At 43.6% G+C, this 18,770-nt stretch overlaps 1 protein-coding gene across 1 annotated transcript in view; it reads left to right on the forward strand.

The window, feature by feature from the left end:
• SCIN (scinderin) overlaps window positions 1–18,770 on the forward strand; it is a 51,965-nt gene that overhangs the window by 22,722 nt on the left and 10,473 nt on the right. The window contains exons 5-8 of the mRNA XM_009898919.2: window positions 12,122–12,214; window positions 15,611–15,743; window positions 17,466–17,554; window positions 17,751–17,966. Coding sequence (XP_009897221.2) covers window positions 12,122–12,214; window positions 15,611–15,743; window positions 17,466–17,554; window positions 17,751–17,966 — 531 coding nt within the window. The remainder of the gene's footprint in view (window positions 1–12,121; window positions 12,215–15,610; window positions 15,744–17,465; window positions 17,555–17,750; window positions 17,967–18,770) is intronic.

The following is an 18,770-nucleotide window of genomic DNA, read 5'->3' on the forward strand; positions in this document are numbered from 1 at the left end:
TTAATCCTGAGAATTCCTGAATGCCACTGTGTTCAGTGATCATTGGTTTTGCTGATGGGGTAAATAAATATTATGTGCAGAGTTATGGGAATGGTTTGATCATATTACAGCCAGCCACACCCTCCCACCTCTTTCTAGAAAGGGACTAATAGCACTGAACAGTGCTGACTTGATCATGTGGATAAAATCTGAAGAGCATAGAAAAGAAGATCCCATCCCAACTTACAGAGTTTGCTTCTCTAGAGACCCAAGTAGTGCAAACCTGACCACAACATCAAGCTCCAGTAACTCTTAAATTAGCTGGGTAGGTGTCTGTGCATATGAACAGATGAGCAGGACCACCTCCTCCCTCCTTCCTGATTGAATTCAGGCCCCTAAAAATTATTTGCAGAACAAAGCTAATTTCCAAGGGCAGCATAGAGCACAGTGAAGTAGCTGGGGAAAAAAACTAAGGCTTGCTGTGACTTGTGACTAGCATAAGCATCTTTGACAGTGCAAGTTCTGAAGGAGCTAGACAGGTTCCTGCAGTCTCTGGTCCTGTCAGAGAGATCATTGCATAAGGCTGAATGAGTGGTGTGCATCCTGCTAGTTTGGTGCATACTCCTTTGCCAGAGCCAGCAAGGGTAGGATCTTCCATCACAATTCTGCAGAAGCAGCAATTGCTGTTCTCAGAACATTGACATTCTTTCTTGTTCCTTTGCTTTTCATTGTATTATGAGGTCAAGTCTTGCTAGGGAGGGGTTTGTTTGCTTTGTATACAGAGGAGTGAAGGAGCAGTGGGAGTGAGGGTGACACAAGAGGAAGAGGAGGCAGAAGAAGGGTAACTTCTTTTGTGAGATACAAACTCCAGGCATTTTTAAAGGATTAAACAATTAATTGTGTAGGTTGTACACAGTTTTACTCAAATGCTGTAAGTTCATAAGCAGTGAAGCCTGGCCAGTTCACTAGCAAGAAAATACCCAGTTTGAAAAAAACCTTAATGAAGTCATATCAGGCCAAATTATCCATGGCCTTGGGAACTTGTAAGCCAAAGCAGTATCTTTTTTTATTAGCTAAATTGAGACAGTTGGAAAAATAGACAAGCTTCCAGGGAATTTTGTGAAATAAATACTGGAAGTGAATTTCAGTCCCAGGGCAGAGGCAGTACTGAGCAGTCATGTAGAAAGGAATATGAATGCATTGAGGAATGAGGGCAACACCAAAGAAAGATAAATGAGCAGAAAATATCAGAGCTACCTAGCTATAGTTACTATATGTAGTTGCACTGGCTGCTCAAATGAGCAGACAGTTTTCTCAGGCCAACTTGAACCTATGGGCCAAGTTGAGCCATCATGAAGACCAAAATGCTTTTTCACTGGAATGGTTTTGGATATGTGCAGGTGTCAGGAAGAATGCAATTTGGGTCTTGCTGTTTTGAACAGTAAGAGTTTGTAAGCGGCAAACTGGTGGTTTGAGCCTTAACTGGCATTTAAGAGCTCAGATGGGGGACAAAGCTGAGAATCCCTCCCCTGCTCCTCCCTCCTCTTTCCCAATCAAGAGAAAAAAGAAAGGGAAAGAGCAAATCTACTGAGAAATAATTTGGAGTTGGTTTGGAAGCAGAGAGGTAAAAAATTTTCTTTAAACTATATATATATATATATATAAAAAAACAATAACAGGAAGGGTTCACAAGGGTAAGGAACAAGGATGGATGGGGAAAATATGTATACAAAACCAGTCCTTTGAAGAAGCATGGATGTAGCAGGGAGGAGGAGGACCATGCCTGACCACATGGAACCAGGAAGCCAGCAGCAACTCTCTTTCGTCCCCATGAGGCAGAAGTAAAAGAGAGCAAATGGCTGCAGTGTCTTCCTTTTTATAGGCTTGCTGGACAGGGAGGGGGAGTGGAACAGATTCAGTTCCCCAGGGGGAAAATGCCCTCCAGGGAGAGTAAGGCTCTCACAAGCCTTCCCCCCCTCCTTTCAGGATGGGTGTAACCCATCACACCAACTCAAAATAGTCCAGGGGAAGAAAAATACTGCACATGCCCATGCACCTTTCAGAGCAACGCCTGCTGTGTCTGAGGAGTGGCAGTTTATTAATCATTACACTGTTTAATTAAAGGTTATGATGGACTATGAATGCGAATATGAAGTACAAATCCATTGCCTTGCAGGGAGCCAGTTTCAAGCTGTCAAAATCAGACCTCCTGTTTTCTTTCTAATTACTGAGTGTATCTCCTTCATTAAGGACAGTACTCTTCCTAGATGAAAATTTCCATTTAAAGGACTTAATTATCCAACCTGTACTCACAAAACACATGTATGGCTTGGATTTCAGCGTAGATAGCTTCCTTCCACCAGCTGAGCTTTTGGCCTGGCATTTTCTCCAGGCCCAGGCAGAAAATTAACAGGGGTTTTCCCAAGCATGGCAGAGGCTTCAGCAATGTAGTGAGTTGTCCACAACGTCCTTCATGCTGCAGCTTTCAGCCTTGGCTGCCTGAAGCCAGGTACTTAAATGACAGGGAACTGAATAGGAGCTACAGGCAGCAAGTACATCTAAAAGTCAGGCTTTTAATTAAGTCTCTAAATACGAATTTCAGTGTCTGCCTTAGAAATTTTGCTTCAGAAAATGTTCAGGCATCATTTGTGAACAGCTCTAAAAGATGTTTGGAAACGTAATTTCTTGAGCTAGGAAAGATGCTTCTATGCTAGGTGAATTTTAGTGAATTTCCAAAATCATCATGAATTTCTGGAAGTGCTTGCAAATGAATTATAATGTGGCTCGTTTGCGTTCTTCTGGGTGAAAAAGCCACTCATCTTTGTTATGTTTTCTTCTCCATCAGCTGTAGCACTTGCAGGGTTACCACATTACTCAATTATAATCTTATAATTACATGTTAGGCTATTAATGGAGTTTGTAATGGCTTTTTTTCCTTTCTGTGTTAGACTATCAAGAAATCTATTGATGAAAAACCACTATCATTTTCAGTTATTAAATGAACATAATTAAGAAGACAAAGAGTTCTTAGCAGTTATCTCCCCGTGGAGTAGTTCACAGTTATTTCTATGTACATTGCAGTAACAAGGGCATTTCATGGAGAAGAATCACAGGATGTTAGGGGTTGGAAGGGACCTCCAGAGATCGAGTCCAACCTCCCTGCCAAAGCAGGATCACCTAGGGCAGGCTGCACAGGAATGTATCCAGATGGGTTCTGAAAGTCTCTAGAGCATGGTGGGTTGAGATTTCCCCCCAACATTAACTCCACAGGGAGACTCCACAAGCTCTCTGAAAAAACTGGAAGGGCAGAGTTTCCTTGCTGTATAGAAAGCTCAGAGATATGCTGTCCTGCATCTCTGCAAGACAAATGCACCGTGAAAGGACTTCTGTTTGCTTTTTCTGCAGGTGTGCCTCACCCCAGCCCCTGGGCAAGGCAACTCTCAAGGGATCTCTGCTCAAGGTTGCCTTTGAATTTCCTGTATTGAAAGTTCTGCAGTGCAGGAAGGGCTCAGGGTGGAAAATTTTGTAGGTTTTTTTCTTCAGAGGAGCCTGCACGTGCACAGATTGCTGTTCTCTATCCAGACCATGTAATGCTGGAGTAAAAGTCCTCACATCTGAGCAAGGGAGAGCAGCAGGTGTAGAGAAGATAAGTGTCCTGTCTGCCATGGGATCAGTATTGCTACCACCACCAGTGGGGGTGTAATGCTGAAGACATATGTAAATGTAATAATTGTATTTACTGCAAAGCAGGTTATTAGAGCCAAGTCTTTTTCTTACATAACTGCCTATGACTTGGATACTACCTGACTTTGCCTGGAAAAATAAGATGTAGATTAAATTGCATAAAGGGGATTTAAATATCAGAGTAATCAGTTCTGCAGCTACCAAGAACATCTTCCTCACTCAAAATGGGAAAGTCAAATTGGGAGATTTTGGATCTGCATGCCTTCTGGCACATACAGCACCCTATGCTTGCACGTATGTTGGAACTCCTTATTACGTGCCTCCAGAGATATGGGAAAGCATGCCATACAACAACAAAAGTGATATATGGTCTCTGAGATGTATTCTGTATGACCTGTGCACTCTTAAACATTAGAGCTGCCAAACAGAAAGAGACCTGGGAGTGCTGATTGACAGCCAAGTAAACATGAGCCAGCAGTGTGCCCAGGTGGCCAAGAAGGCCAATGGCATCCTGGCCTCCATCAAGAATAGTGTGGCCAGCAGGAGCAGGGAAGTCATTCTGCCCCTGTACTCTGCACTGGTTAGGCCACACCTTGAGTACTGTGTCCAGTTCTGGGCACCTCAGTCTAGGAAGGACATCGAGACACTTGAACGTGTCCAGAGAAGGGCAGTGAGGCTGGTGAGAGGCCTTGAGCACAAGCTCTATGAGGAGAGGCTGAGGGAGTTGGGATTGTTTAACCTGGAGAAGAGGAGGCTCAGGGGAGATGTTATTGCTGTCTACAGCTACCTGAAGGGTGGCTGTAGCCAGGAAGGGGTTGGTCTGTTCTCTCAAGCAACCAGCACCAGAACAAGAGAATAGAATAGAATAGAATTAACCAGGTTGGAAGAGACCTTCGAGATCATCGTGTCCAACCTATCATCCAACACCACCTAATCAACTAAACCATACAACCAAGCATCCTGTCAAGCCTCGCCCTGAACACCCCCAGCGACGGCGACCCCACCACCTCCTCAGGCAGCCCATTCCAGTGGGCACACTGGAATGTGGCACACTGTGTGAGGACACAGTCTCAAGCTGCACCAGGGGAAGTTTAGGCTCAAGGTGAGGAGAAAGTTCTTAACTGAGAGAGTCGTTCGTCATTGGAATGTGCTGCCCAGGAGGTGGTGGAGTCACCATCCCTGGAGGTATTTAAGAGAGGATTGGACGTGGCACTTGGTGCCGCGGTCTAGTCATGGGGTCTGTGGTGACAGGTTGGACTTGATGATCTTTGAGGTCTCTTCCAACCTTGGTGATTCTGCAATTCTAATTTTTAAGAGATCTAACTCTGCCCTTGGAACATATTGCCTCCTTTAAACAAATGTTGAGGAGCTATAGGGACTTAAAACCAAAAATCAGGTAGTGGAGGGCACTAGAACTATCTGGAGAAACAATTTTCTGAGAGCTAAGCAGGATGTATCTCCTATAGAGCCAGCTGAAAGAAACATTCTTGCTCTTTCTCTTTTTCTATCCTAATAAATATTTAACTTATTTCAAGCTTCCTGAGAAAGCACTAGAGAAAGATCTATCAAAATACTCTGTTTTACTTTCTTAAACATTAGGATCCAAATCTGTGCTCTGTCTTGCATGCAAGAGTTTGAATGTCATAGCAGAGAGGATTCTCTGGTCTGTTGGGCTGTACAGGACTGAAAATGCTCAGCTTCTGAATGCAGACAGTGGTGCACTAGGAAAGTATTTCAGTGCTTTGAGTGGCTTTTTCACCTTGTCATCTAAAGGACTGAGCAGAAACACCTTGCTACATCTTCCTCTGCTCACCCTGTATGTTGTAACTAGCTGCTTCTCTCTCCAGCACATCCCCTGGGAACACGCGCTTCCTAGCAGGGCCACTGTCTGCCAGTCACCTGCAGCTGCTCCCTGCCTCCTTCAGGCTTCACAGGCTGTTTGCCGTACTCCTCTTTTTACTCCAATATTAATATGGTCCAGCCTCTCACAGCTGTGGGGTCAGCCTGAATGGTGGCACTGCAAATGCCCTGCTTGAAAATTAGGGGCACTTAGAGTACAAAACACCTGAGCATTTTGTGGATTTTAGCAATGTCTGAGGCTGCCTGTTGACATCAGTTACTGATTTATTCCCATCATTTTCCAGTGCTTAAGGATGCACTGTCATACAGCACTTCATTTTGCATTTATTTATTTACTTATTTTAATCCACAGGACTTTAAAACCAAGTTCTGCAAAGCTACAATACTTTCAGTGTGTGTCTCATTGTCCCAGAAAAAAAACCAGGCATCTCAAGCACCTTTACCATGGGAGTAGTGGAACACTGGAACTGATTGCCCAGGGATATAGTTAAGGCCCCATCCCTGGAGATATTCAAGGTCAGGCTCTGGGCAGCCTGATCTAGTTGAGGATGTCCCTGCTTACTGCAGAGGGGGGTGGTCTTGATGACCTGTGGCGGTCCCTTCCAGCCCAGACCGTTCTCTGATTCTATGATTTTTAATTATGCTGTGGGTAGTCAGGTCACTTGAACAGCTCAACTCTCAATGTTTGGCAGCAGTCATGGTTACAAAAAGTGTTAAATGCTCCCCATTTCTTTACTGTGGCATCACTGTTCATCTTGGAGGCATCTCAAAAGCCAGGCAGTTGAAGATAACACAGGCTGGGGATTCTCTCAACTCATTTCATGCACATCTGGTCTCAGTGTAAATAGCTACCTTAGACACTGCCAGCTGTGCACTCCCAGCAGGACAGAAGAGAGCTTGTTTTACCTTGGGGGCAAACTACTGAAAAAACATTGAATTTGTGCTCCCAAGACTTATCTAAACAGTTTCTTTGCAAACATGTTATCTGTGGCCTGTCCACAGAGTGGAAAATGAATGTTAGAATATCCTTATCATACTGGTAAAGGCTTTGTATTCAAATTAGCCCAGACAGATATGCAAAGTTGCAAGTATTGCATGAAAAGCTGCCAAAGCCTAATGCCCCAGTTTTAGGAAGTTAAGCATAGAGCTATGAATAAAATTATCATTTGAAATTCCTGAGACAACAGAAACTGGCTAAAAATGTAGGCCATAAGCATGGCCAAAAGCCATGAAGACAGTAAGTCAAAAGGAGACAGTTCCCATTTAGACCTTACCACCAGAAGGTCATTTTGAGAGATTGCCTGCTCAGTCCCCCAAAATAACATTAGCATAAAGCATCCATGAGCCAGCAATGTGCCCTTGTGGCAAAGAAGGCCAATGGCATCCTGGAGTGTATTAGAAGGGTTGTGCCCCTGGTGAGGCTGCATCTGGAATATTGTGGCCAGTTCTGGGCCCCTCAGTTCAAGGAGGACTTCAGGGAGCTGCTTGAAAGTGTCCAGCACAGAGCCTCAAAGATGATGGAGTGGAACATGTCCATTATGAGGAAAGGCTGAAGGAGTCAGGTCTCTTTATCCTGGGGATGAGGAGACTGAGGGGTGACCTTATTTGCATTTATAAGTATGTGAAGGCTGAGTGCCAGGGGGGTGGTGTCAGGTTCTGCTCAGTGATGTCCAGCAATAGGACAGGGGGCAATGGGTGCAAGCTGGAGCAGAGGAGGTTTCACTTGAACATAAGGAAAAACTTTTTCCCTGTGAGGGTGACAGAAGACTGGAACAGGCTGCCCAGAGAGGTTGTGGAGTCTCCTTCACTGGAGTCATTCAAGACCTGCCTGGATGTGTTCCTGTGTGACCTACTCTGGGTGATCCTGCTCGGGCAGGGGGGTTGGACTAGATAATCTTTTGCAGTCCCTTCCAACCCCTAACATCCTGTGACTCTGTGATCCATGTGTCTGTTCTTCAATACATTATGGCTGTTTCCATCTTATTTTCAGTCTCTTTTTAGGTTCAATTTGAGTGTGCATTGACATCTGTTGTTGGAGGAATTGGTAGTGGGGGGCAGTTTCAGCAGAAATCCTCCTAGCTACCTAGGGGCAGTTTAGAGGAGGAACTTTTTTTTCCTGATGTAATTTTTTTTAAGACTATGAAAGTTTGCTTAGATTGCTGGAAAGAGCTCCAAATTGCAGTAACCCAAGACATAAGCATATTTGGCTGTTCATAATCTGACCAATGTTAAAAGTCTTTTTTTGTTTGGACCAGAGTATCTTCTGCAGTGGCTGTGATCATGCAGAAGAGCTAGTAAGTCAAAACTATTCAAAATGGAACTATGCCCAATTACTTAAGTGGTGAAACCCTGAAACCTCCTTTGCTGGGTGAGTCTCAAGGTGCATGTCTGTACTGGTGCCCAGGGTCAGCATGCTGGTTACTAGCCTACATGATAGAGTCTATGGTAGTGGAACACTGGAACAGGCTGCCCAGGGAGGTGGTTGAGGCCTCATCCCTGGAGATATTCTAAGTGAGGCTTGACAGGGCTCTGGGCAGCCTGCTCTAGTTGAGGGTGCTCTAGTTGAGTGGCCCTGCTCACTGAGGAGGGGGTTGGACTAAATGACCTTTGGAGGTCCCTTCCAACCCAGACCATTCTATGGTCATACAATGGTTTCAGTTGGAAAGACCTCTAAGATCTTTGAGTCTAATGGTTGATCTAAGACCACCATGGCCATTAAACTGTGTCTTGAAGCACCATGCCTACACATTTTTTGAACCATCCTTTCCTCTCTCTGCTTGATTTTTTTTTTCTGTTATAGGCTACTAGAGTAGATATTTAAGGCAATACTTATTTCAGGGAGATACTCCTTGTAACATTCTTCTCTGGTTTGAAGGTTAGTAAAAATCTAAGCCTTTATCTTCCAGTGAGTTCATGCTGTGCCTGTAGTTCAGACCTATTTTCCTGCACAGAGGATTCATTCTCTGTCCCAGACAACATAGGTACCTTGAGTTTTTGGGAGCAGGTTATACTTGCTTATGTCAGATCACGTAAGAAAGTAAATGATGAGCTACTATTCCTGATTGTTTGGCAAATATATTAAGTAAAAAACTGTCAAGTCCACGAGACATCTTGAAGCTATGTAAATATCTAGCTTTTTTCTTTCTGTTGCTCTCAGCATATAAAGAGAGGAATTCGGGTGGTGTTTGTTTTGTTTTGTTTTGTTTTGAGATCTGGCACTTGGGATCACAGCCACAACAAACAGTTCAGTTTCAGACCCATAAACCTGACCCAAACTGTGTATAGTAAGAAGAAACACAAACACAGTCCTGGTGTACACAGGCTATACTGTACTAAACTGGTTTTCTGCCTTAATTAACCTTTACCTGATATGGTCTTTAAGTATTGTTTTTCTAGCTGGATTTTCAGCCTCACTGAACTTCTTACTCCTATTAAGTCAATATCAAGTGTTTATACAGAGCTGGCTTCTTCTGTTATGAAGACAATATTTGCCACTTTTCTTCTTTTGATGTGTTTATTTTAAATTGTTTACCTTGTCACATTCCTACCAATTAGAAACCTTTTGTCTGTGATTTCTTCTGCTCTTTTTCAAGGGCAACAGAGTGGAATGTATTGTTAGTAAAAGCTTTGGCTCTGTATTTTGCACTTGTTGGGGTCAGGGGGGTGCAGCTATTTAGACAGAAGAGCTCATGCATGTGAGAATATGAAAGGGGATTATAGTTTTGCAGGCAGCTGCAAGAGTGAACTTGGGCAGTTGTAGAGGAGCTGATGTTCTGTTGGTTTCCACTATGACATTCTTGCAGGAAACAAAGAGCATCAACATAAAGATTTAACAGAACTTAACCCCCCAAAACTTCTAAAAACAATGCATATTGACTTCCTGTTATACCTTCTGTAGTCAGGATCTGAAGGTGTGGAGTTAATGAATCCCTTTGGTAAGACAGTAGTAACTCTGCACTCTGATGCTCTCTTTGGGAAGCAAGCTGGCATTAGACTATAGCCATGTAAAGCAAGGTAGGCTCTGCCATAGCCAGCTGTGGGCAAGTCTTATTCTGAAGGAGCTGTGAAGCAGGTTAAGCCTTGAGTGGTTAAACAACCTCATGTACTCTGTGAGGTCAGAGTGTGCACACTGGTGGCCACTGTGGAATAGCAGCACCACCCCTGTGTGCACCATTGCTGAGGCCAGAGTTGCTCATGCTTTTTCTTAGGACTGTTTTCTTGCACACAACAAGCAATAGTGGGGAAAGGATAAGCATCATTCTGTGGCAGAGCAACAGAGAGTGAAGGAAGGGTGGTTTGACACCTTAATCTGTCCATGATGAAGTGATATGGAAGAGTCTCTGTGGTTTGACAATCATCAGCTGCAAAGAAAGATGCTAAGCCCAAAGAACAAGGAAGCCAGGGCTTGGTTATGCTTTCGGGATTCCTAATTATTCTTTAGATGATTTCTGTTGCAGTAGTTGTTAATAATGATGATGATGTGGTTACAAAACCTGTGTGTGCACATGTGTATTTGTGAGTGACATGGTTTGGAACTGTCAGTGTGGTTGGACATCCAGGGTAAAATGTGACTCTCTTCTTCTTTGTCCCTGAGAGGGTATTGCTATTTTCAGATGTGTAGGGTGGATCTGTTGGTCTGAATTCTTGGCAGGCTTGTGAGTCAGGGTTACAAACTGCTCAGGAGAGCCAGCCAAGGGTACACTGTGTCATAAGACATGAAGGCCCAGTGAAGCAGCTGGAGTGTCTGCACTGGGAGAATTATACAAATAAGAGGATGGCACTGCCCTTGTACTTGATGTTAATATTGAGTATTCAGATGTATCAATTCCTGCTCCATAAAATTCTGTATGTAACAGTTAGATCTGGTCATATATGAGTCGATAAGGAAAGATGATTAACAACAAGTAATGAGGGTTTAATAATGACTGCCTGGCCACAACATATTCTTGATGAAGCTTTGCAAATTTCTTGTAGTGGTAGTTGTTATAAGGTTACCTATGGTGTAAAATCACTCTGCTGTAAAACTGCCATGGTGGCAAAACTGACACAGAGCAAGAAAATGTTTTTCTCGCTCCATTTTTTTCCCCAAGGCTTTAAATAGTTTTTCCTTCTTAAAATGGGATTAAGAATCTGTCATTTTTAAGATTTCTTGCACTCACAGTCTGATGGTTTGTATTGGCACCTGAAGCAGTTTTGAAGGTAATTTCAGCTCATTTATTTCACTTTGCATGCTTTCATGTTTATGATTGTCAAACTTTATAAAAATATCACAGAATCACCAAGGTTGGAAGAGACCTCAAAGATAATCAAGTCCAACCTGTCACCACAGACCTCATGACTAGACCATGGCACCAAGTGCCACATCCAAACCCCTCTTGAACACCTCCAGGGATGGTGACTCCACCACCTCCCTGGGCAGCACATTCCAATGACGAACGACTCTCAGTGAAGAACTTTTTCCTCACCTCGAGCCTAAACTTCCCCTGGCACAGCTTGAGACTGTGTCCTCTTGTTCTGGTGCTGGTTGCTTGAGAGAACAGACCAACCCCTTCCTGGCTACAGCCACCCTTCAGGTAGCTGTAGACAGCAATAAGGTCTTCCCTGAGCCTCCTCTTCTCCAGGCTAAACAATCCCAGCTCCCTCAGCCTCTCCTCATAGGGCTTCTGCTCAAATCCTCTCCCCAGCCTTGTTGCCCTTCTCTGGACACGTTCAAGTGTCTCGATGTCCTTCCTAGACTGAGGTGCCCAGAACTGGACACAGTACTCAAGGTGTGGCCTAACCAATGCAGAGTACAGGGGCACGATGACTTCCCTGCTCCTGCTGGCCACACTATTCTTGATGGAGGCCAGGATGCCATTGGCCTTCTTGGCCACCTGGGCACACTGCTGGCTCATGTTTAGGTGGCTGTCAATCAGCACTCCCAGGTCCCTTTCTGTTTGGCAGCTCTCCAGCCACTCTGACCCCAGCCTGTAACTCTGCATGGGGTTGTTGTGGCCAAAGTGCAGCACCCGGCACTTGGACTTGTTGAATGCCATCCTGCTGAACTCTGCCCATCTGTCCAGTTGGTCGAGGTCCCTCTACAGAGCCCTTCTGCCCTCTACCAGATCAACATCTGCTCTCCACTTGGTGTCATCTGCAACCTTGCTGATGACTGACTCGATCTCCTCATCCAGATCATCATTCCAAAAATTGTAAGACTTGTTTTCCAACAGTTTAGAATTTTTCTGGGAGGAGAAGGGGAAGACAGGTATATAAACACATACACAGAGCAGGAGCATGCAATCCTCCCTACACTCTGTGTGCCTATGTATCCTTTAGAAGCTTTGTTGTTTGTTCTCTCTATATGATTTCCTGTCCTAGTTTAGAGATGAAGTTTGCAGGAAAGGGAGCATGTAGATCTAAAGCTAGTGGAGATTTCACACAGTTCTTTAAAGTTACCCATCAGTTTGTGAGCAAGTCACCCACGAGTTTGGATTTAGATTGGATTATATGTAAAGATGATGCCAATGAGTTGATTACTGGGACAACGCATTACAGTGTAGGTACCACAGAACCTACTCTTTCTTTGCACTGAATTTCTTATTCTCTTGTCATACAGGTTTTAGGGAGCAAGCCAGAGCTTCCTGAGTGTGATGACAATGATGATGAACTGGCTGATGTTACAAACAGGAGAAGTGCTAAACTATATATGGTAAGTCAACGGTATTCATGCAAGTAGTGCCCTCAAAAGTGGAGTTCTGGCTTCAGCTGATCGACAAATAGTCGATTTGCAGCCAACAGGCAAGTTTCTGAAAGGATGTCAATCAAGGCAGCTCAGGTAAGATGAGGAAAAAGTATTGATTACAGCCCTGTTGAGCAAGGAAACAAATTAAACGTGGCTTGTGAACCACTCGGTGCAGGTCCAAGAAGAATTAGGTGGTCTTAAATTAAACTGTTGGACAGGAAATATTTCCTATCCTCTTGATTATAGCAGAGTTTTAGTATTCATACATAATTTTGTTAGCAGAGTTTGAGACGTGCACAGTTATCTTTTATTTTATATATAGAAACCCAAGGAATTCGAATGCAAGACTCCTTTCCTTTGCCACGCCCTTTTCCTTCTTCTCCACCTGCAGTAGCTTAACACTGACCAGGACACAGCCAGAAAAACTACCTGTAAACAAAATGTAATAAAAACATTCTCTGTTTAAATCAGTAGGAGTTTTATGATCACATTCAGTGAAGTTGTTGTTTTTCCTCATGTGATGCTCTTTCCCAGACTAGGCATGGAATTTATCCCTCTCATTATCTTACAAGGCCACATCAACTGTTTCTTTTCCTGCGAAAAAAAGCCCACAATTTCCAAGCCTGTTTTTTCCCTTTTCCCACCCCCATGCTACCCCAGCTCCACTTTCTTTCTTATTGTCCCAGTTGAGAAAAGAAGACAGACAGTATTTGGAAAAGGGTGATGTTTGCAGTGAAATCTGTAAAATTATTAGTATTAGTATTAGTAGTATTAGTAGTATTATTAATAATAATAATAGTATTAGTAGTTAATAATAACAATAATAACAATAACAACAACAACAACAATAATAATAATAATAATTTTTTTTAACATATTTTCTCCTGAAGAGTGCAAGAAGGGTTTTTGTGGATTTTATTCACAAGCTCTCCTGAGCATTGAGGTCTGGACCTTTCTTTTAAGTGCCCTGTGCTCTGGCAATGAGGTTGCTTCTCATGAGGGAAATACCATGTACTGTCTTCCCTTCACCATAGTCACTTAACAAGAAAGGTCTGGTCAACAAGTGGCAACACTCTGACAACACTAAGTGCTACTGGATCCCCATGAGTGCACCCTTCTGCGTGTCACCTACAGTAGATTTGAAGCTGCAGTGTAGTGTGAGAGAACATGAGTCCCTGCCTTTGCAGCCCCTGCATAGAATCATAGAACCATTAGGCTTGGAAAAGACCTCTAAGATCATTGGCCTAACACCACCATGACCATTAAGCAGCGTCATGAAGTGCCATGTCTACACATTTTTTTAACACTTCTAGGGATGATGACTCCACCACCCCCCAGGCAACCTATTCCAATGCCTGACCACTATTTTAATAAAGAGAATTTCCTAACATCCAATCTAAACCTCCCCTGACCACAATTTTAGGCTATTTGCTCTCATTCTATCACTTGATAGTAGGGAGAAGAGACTGACCTCCATTTCACTCCCACCTCCTTTTGGGTAGTTGTAGAGATCAATGAGGTCTCCCCTTAGTCTTCTCTCCAGAGCAAACAAACCAGCTACCCTAGCTGCTCCTCACAAGATCTGCTCTCCAGGCCATTCATTGCCTTTACTGTCCTTCTCTGGACACTCTCCAGCACCTCAATCTCCTTCTTATAGTGAGAGATTCAACACTGAACACAGTATTTGAGGTGTGGCCTCACCAGTGCTGAGTACGGGGGCTCGATCACTTCACTTCTCCTGCTGGCCACACTGTTCCTGATTAAGGCTGTTGCTGTAAGACAATACTAGAGACAAGGGCTTGCAGTGAATTTTGGAGTCCTAAGGACACTCAGAAAATTATGTGGCTACCTAATAAATAGTTCTAAGTACACAGGTCGTGCTAACTGAGCTCTGATAGCTAAATGTAAATGTGCTGCAACATAGCAGTAAGTGCTGGGGGACAGCTGTAGCCTGAACCCTCACAGTAGGAAAAATAGTTGATTTTTATTTGTTGTATGCAGTGGTAATTTCCACCTTGTGCTTCCATAATATACAAGATATAATGGTGTATTTAAAATTAATATCTAGTTATGAAAGGAAAGAAAGACTGCTAGAAAATTAGAAGCCACAATAGTAATAACTTCTTTTCAGTGGTAATAATTGGTCTTTTCAGACATGCAGAAGGGAATTTTAAATGGTTAGAAAGATATACATGGAATTACAGTGGTGGTGGAGGTTACAAAGCAGATTCTGCAACAGGTCTTGTATGACACTTTCCAGTTAAAGAATTGTAAGTTATAAATGTAGATATTTCACTGTTAATATCAGTGTAGAACTATCTAATTATACTGTTAAATGCTCTGTTCAGCATGCAAATCATCCAATGGCTTAGATTGGAAGGGACCTTGTAGATCATCTACTCCAACCTCCCTGCAATGGGCAGGGACACCTCTCAACTAGATTCAGCTGCTCAAGGCCTCATCCAGATTGGCTTTGAACACCCCCAGGGAGGAGGCATCCACAACCTCCCTGGCTAGCCTGTTCCAGAGTCCCACCACTGTTGTACTGAAGAATGTCTTCCTAAGATCCAGTCTAAACCTATTCTGTGTCAGCTTAAAACCATTCCCCCTTGTTCTGTATCTAAACATGCTTACGAAAGGTCCCTTTCCAGCCTTCCTGTAGGATCCCTTCAGGTATTGGAAGGCAGCTCTAAGGTCCCCCAGAGTCTAGGCTCTAGGCTGAACAGCTCCAGCTCCCTTAGTCTGTCCTCCAGCCCTTGGATCACCTTTGTAGCCCTCCTCTAGACTCGCTCCATTTGTTGTGGGTTTTCTGCTTTTCAGCAGCTGAGTTGGCAGAATTTCTCCAAGGTCTTCCTTATTGTATCCCACTAGTTGTGGTGTCCTTGCCCCTCCAAAAGCACTGGTTTACTCACAGAAGAGGAAAGGTCTACACTCATTGGGTGGATGTAAGCATCCCTTTGGCTTCAGCAATAGTCATCTGGTAGCAGAAGATGAAACCTAAGGACTGCACCAGCTCAGCTGCATGGAAAGGGTGGCCTGAAGAAGATACAGATCTTTAATTGTGAGGTGTTCAGCAAATGAGCAGTTGAATTGAAAGCCAGAGAAATGGATTTATTTTAAGAAGCAGTGAGACAGCGACCCGGCAAGCTCACAAAATTAACACTGTGTCTCCCTCTGTTGGTTGTAAAATGGAATGAAACAAAACGAAAAACCATGAGCCTACCTTCTTCTCCAGCAGCACACACTTCTCATATAGCTATTTATACAGCAATGGCAACTGATTTTGAGAGTCATTGTGGGAGAAGACATTCATTTGCTTATAAAGCCAGAGTCAATCTAACTTTGAAATGATTGCTTTCTTAGGTGTCAGATGCCAGTGGATCCATGAAGGTGTCCATGGTAGCAGAGGAAAACCCCTTCTCCATGGCTATGCTTCTGTCTGAGGAGTGCTTCATTTTGGACAATGGTGCTGCAAGGAAGATCTTTGTTTGGAAAGGTAAGAGATCACTCCTGTTGCAAATGTAGAAGCTACAGACATAGCTAAGGATTCATCACAACATAGCTGGGACACTAGCAAGAATTTAATCCCGGCTGGGCACAGAACCCTGCACACAGTTCTTGGTGCAGACAACAGGCAAGGATTGCTCATATTGAGTAAAGGCCTCAAGACTAATTCCCTTCCTTGAATCCTGGCTGTTTTGAGGTATCTGTAAGCTTAGATGTTTATCTAATTGCAATTATAGAGCAAACATAAAGAATCCTACAAGTTTTGTATGTTGCCATCAAATCCCTAACTTGTGGGACAAAATTTGGACGCTGATTCTGGGTAGATATTATACTTCCATACATTGCTCCATGGGGATGTGAAATTGAAAGGTGAGTGTCCCAGGCATCAACTGAAAGCATAAATTTGCACTGACGCTTCTTTTTTTCTTGTGAGTGTTTTTCTGTGGTGCCATCATGTATCTGCAATTACTTTGAACATTTCCCAGGCGGGTATTACTACTGGGAATTAGGTCTGGATACCTTGTAGCTGGATTGTTGTGGTGTTGCCATGGCATCCAGTGCTGAGTATCTCCCCTTTTTTGTCTGAGGCAGTGTATTAGTGACTATGTGGTGCTTGCGTTTCTTTTCAACATGTGCAATAGCAATTAATCAATGCTGTTGTCAAATTGCTGAGGTCAGCCCAGGAAGCATTGTAAGCATTTCGTTTGGAAGCCTCATTTGCAGGTAGGGAAACGTCCTTTCAAAGGAGCATTTTGGGAGCACTGTGCTCAGGTAGTGTATAGGATCAGGTATAAAACAAATAAAATACAATTTAGGCCCTCTGCCTCTGGCCCTGTGTGCTCCTCTGTGTGCCCTCACTTTGCTGCTGTTGGTAACAATAATGTGTGGAAGAACCTCATTAGTATGAGAGCCTCACCTTTGCACTGGCAGGCTGCAGTTATCACTCTGCTGGAAATCTTCAGCCCACTAAGCTGAGGAGTGTGAATTATCTTGCTAATAGTCTCATTCAAAATGGAATACAATGAATAGCTTATTGAAGCATCTTATTAGCCTGGGAGTATAGTTACTGACAACCAGCTGGGACACAGACCTGATACACAATATCATCCTACAGAGACTGCTGGAGATGTCTAAGGCCTAACAAGGAGGAATGGACAGGGAAGAGTGGTGGTAAATTCCCTTTACTGGCATAGTGGTGCTTCCTGAAGAAGTGAAGGCAGTTCTGGGTGGCAACTTTATTTAACACATGGCAGTCCAGCAGGGGAGGATTCAGAGAAAAGGGGCAGGATGTTCTTGTACCTTGAAGGAAGGAGACATTATGGACGGTATTTTTTAATAGAAATGCACATGCTAAACAACAAACCAAACAAAAAACAACCACCCACCCACCCCCCCAAACAACAAAACACCACAACCAACAAACAAACAAACAAAACCCCAACCAAACCAAAAACCATGAACAAACCCCACAACCTTGCCCTTCTGGCCCCTCTGTTTTTGTCTCTATTTTCACTGGTTTCAGAGCTGCTGGAGTACTGCCTTGGCCATTCAGTTTTGTATGAGTCTTCTGACTCCCTTTATAACCAGCATTTGTTCAAGTCTGAGGCAAGAGCAATGTCGAAGAGAACCTGGCTCAAGGACATGTAGTTTTTGCAGGATCTGTGAGCTCATTGCCCTTTCCCATGCATTGTTTTCCTTCTCTCTTAACCAGGCAAAGACGCTAACCCACAAGAGAGAAAGGCTGCCATGAAGAATGCTGAACAATTCATACAGCAGATGAATTACCCTGCCAACACACAGGTGTGATCTAGCTATGAGATGATACCAGGAGAGCATGAGCTCTGTAAAAGACTGGTTTTAAATCATCAAGACCTATGTTAAAGTGCTCAGAAGACAAGAGAAATACTTCACTAACAGATAATTCACAAAAGTTTCTGTTTGAGTAACTGTGTCAGTTTTGTTTCCCTTCCACTTGATGTTACTTGCTTCATTTCAGATTCAAGTCCTTCCTGAAGGAGGCGAAACACCCATTTTCAAACAATTTTTCAAGGACTGGAAGGATAAAGATCAAAGTGATGGCTTTGGCAAGGTGTACGTCACTGAGAGAGTGGCTAAAATTGAGCAGATTGAATTCGATGCTACCAAGTTACACGAGTCTCCACAAATGGCTGCCCAGCATAACATGGTAGATGATGGTTCAGGGAAAGTAGAGGTAATTTTTGTGTTGTATTAAATTGTATTCCACTCACCTAATGCACTGTGTTACTTGCCATGGGATAAGCTGCTGCTCTGTTTAGGGCTCCCCTCAGTTTAGGAAAGATGTTGAGTTGCTGGAATGTGTCCAGAGAAGGGCAGCAAAGCTGGGGAGGGGTTTGGACCACAAGCCCTATGAGGAGAGGCTGAGGGAGCTGGGGTTGCTTAGCGTGGAGGAGGTTCAGGGGAGACCTTATTGCTGTCTACAACTCCCTGAAGGGAGGTTGTAGCCAGGTGGGGCTTGGTCTCTTCTCCCAGGCAACCAGCACCAGAACAAGAGAACACAGTCTCAAGCTGCAGCAGTCGAGGTTTAGGCTGGATGTTAGGAAGAAGTTCTTCATAGAAAGAGTGATTGGCCATTGGAATGGGCTGCCTGGGGAGGTGGTGGAGTCACCATCACTGGATGTGTTTAGGAAGAGACTGGATAGGGTGCTTGGTGCCATGGTTTAGTTGATTAGATAGTGTTGGGTGATAAGTTGGACTCAATGATCTCAAAGGTCTTTTCCAACCTGGTCTGGTCTGGTCTGGTCTGGTCTATTCCATTCCATTCCATTCCATTCCATTCCATTCCATTCCATTCCATTCCATTCCATTCCATTCCATTCCATTCCATTCCATTCCATTCCATTCCATTCCAATGTTTTACCATTTAAACTGTTGAGTACCACTACATCAGTGTCACTGTTAATTCTACCATCAGAAAAGGTACTTCAAAGTAGAAGCTGACTCTCTTCATCAGCTGTATGATGAGTCATGCTTTTTG

This window comes from Dryobates pubescens, chromosome 4, assembly GCF_014839835.1.
Source record: "Dryobates pubescens isolate bDryPub1 chromosome 4, bDryPub1.pri, whole genome shotgun sequence".
NCBI lineage: Eukaryota > Metazoa > Chordata > Aves > Piciformes > Picidae > Dryobates > Dryobates pubescens.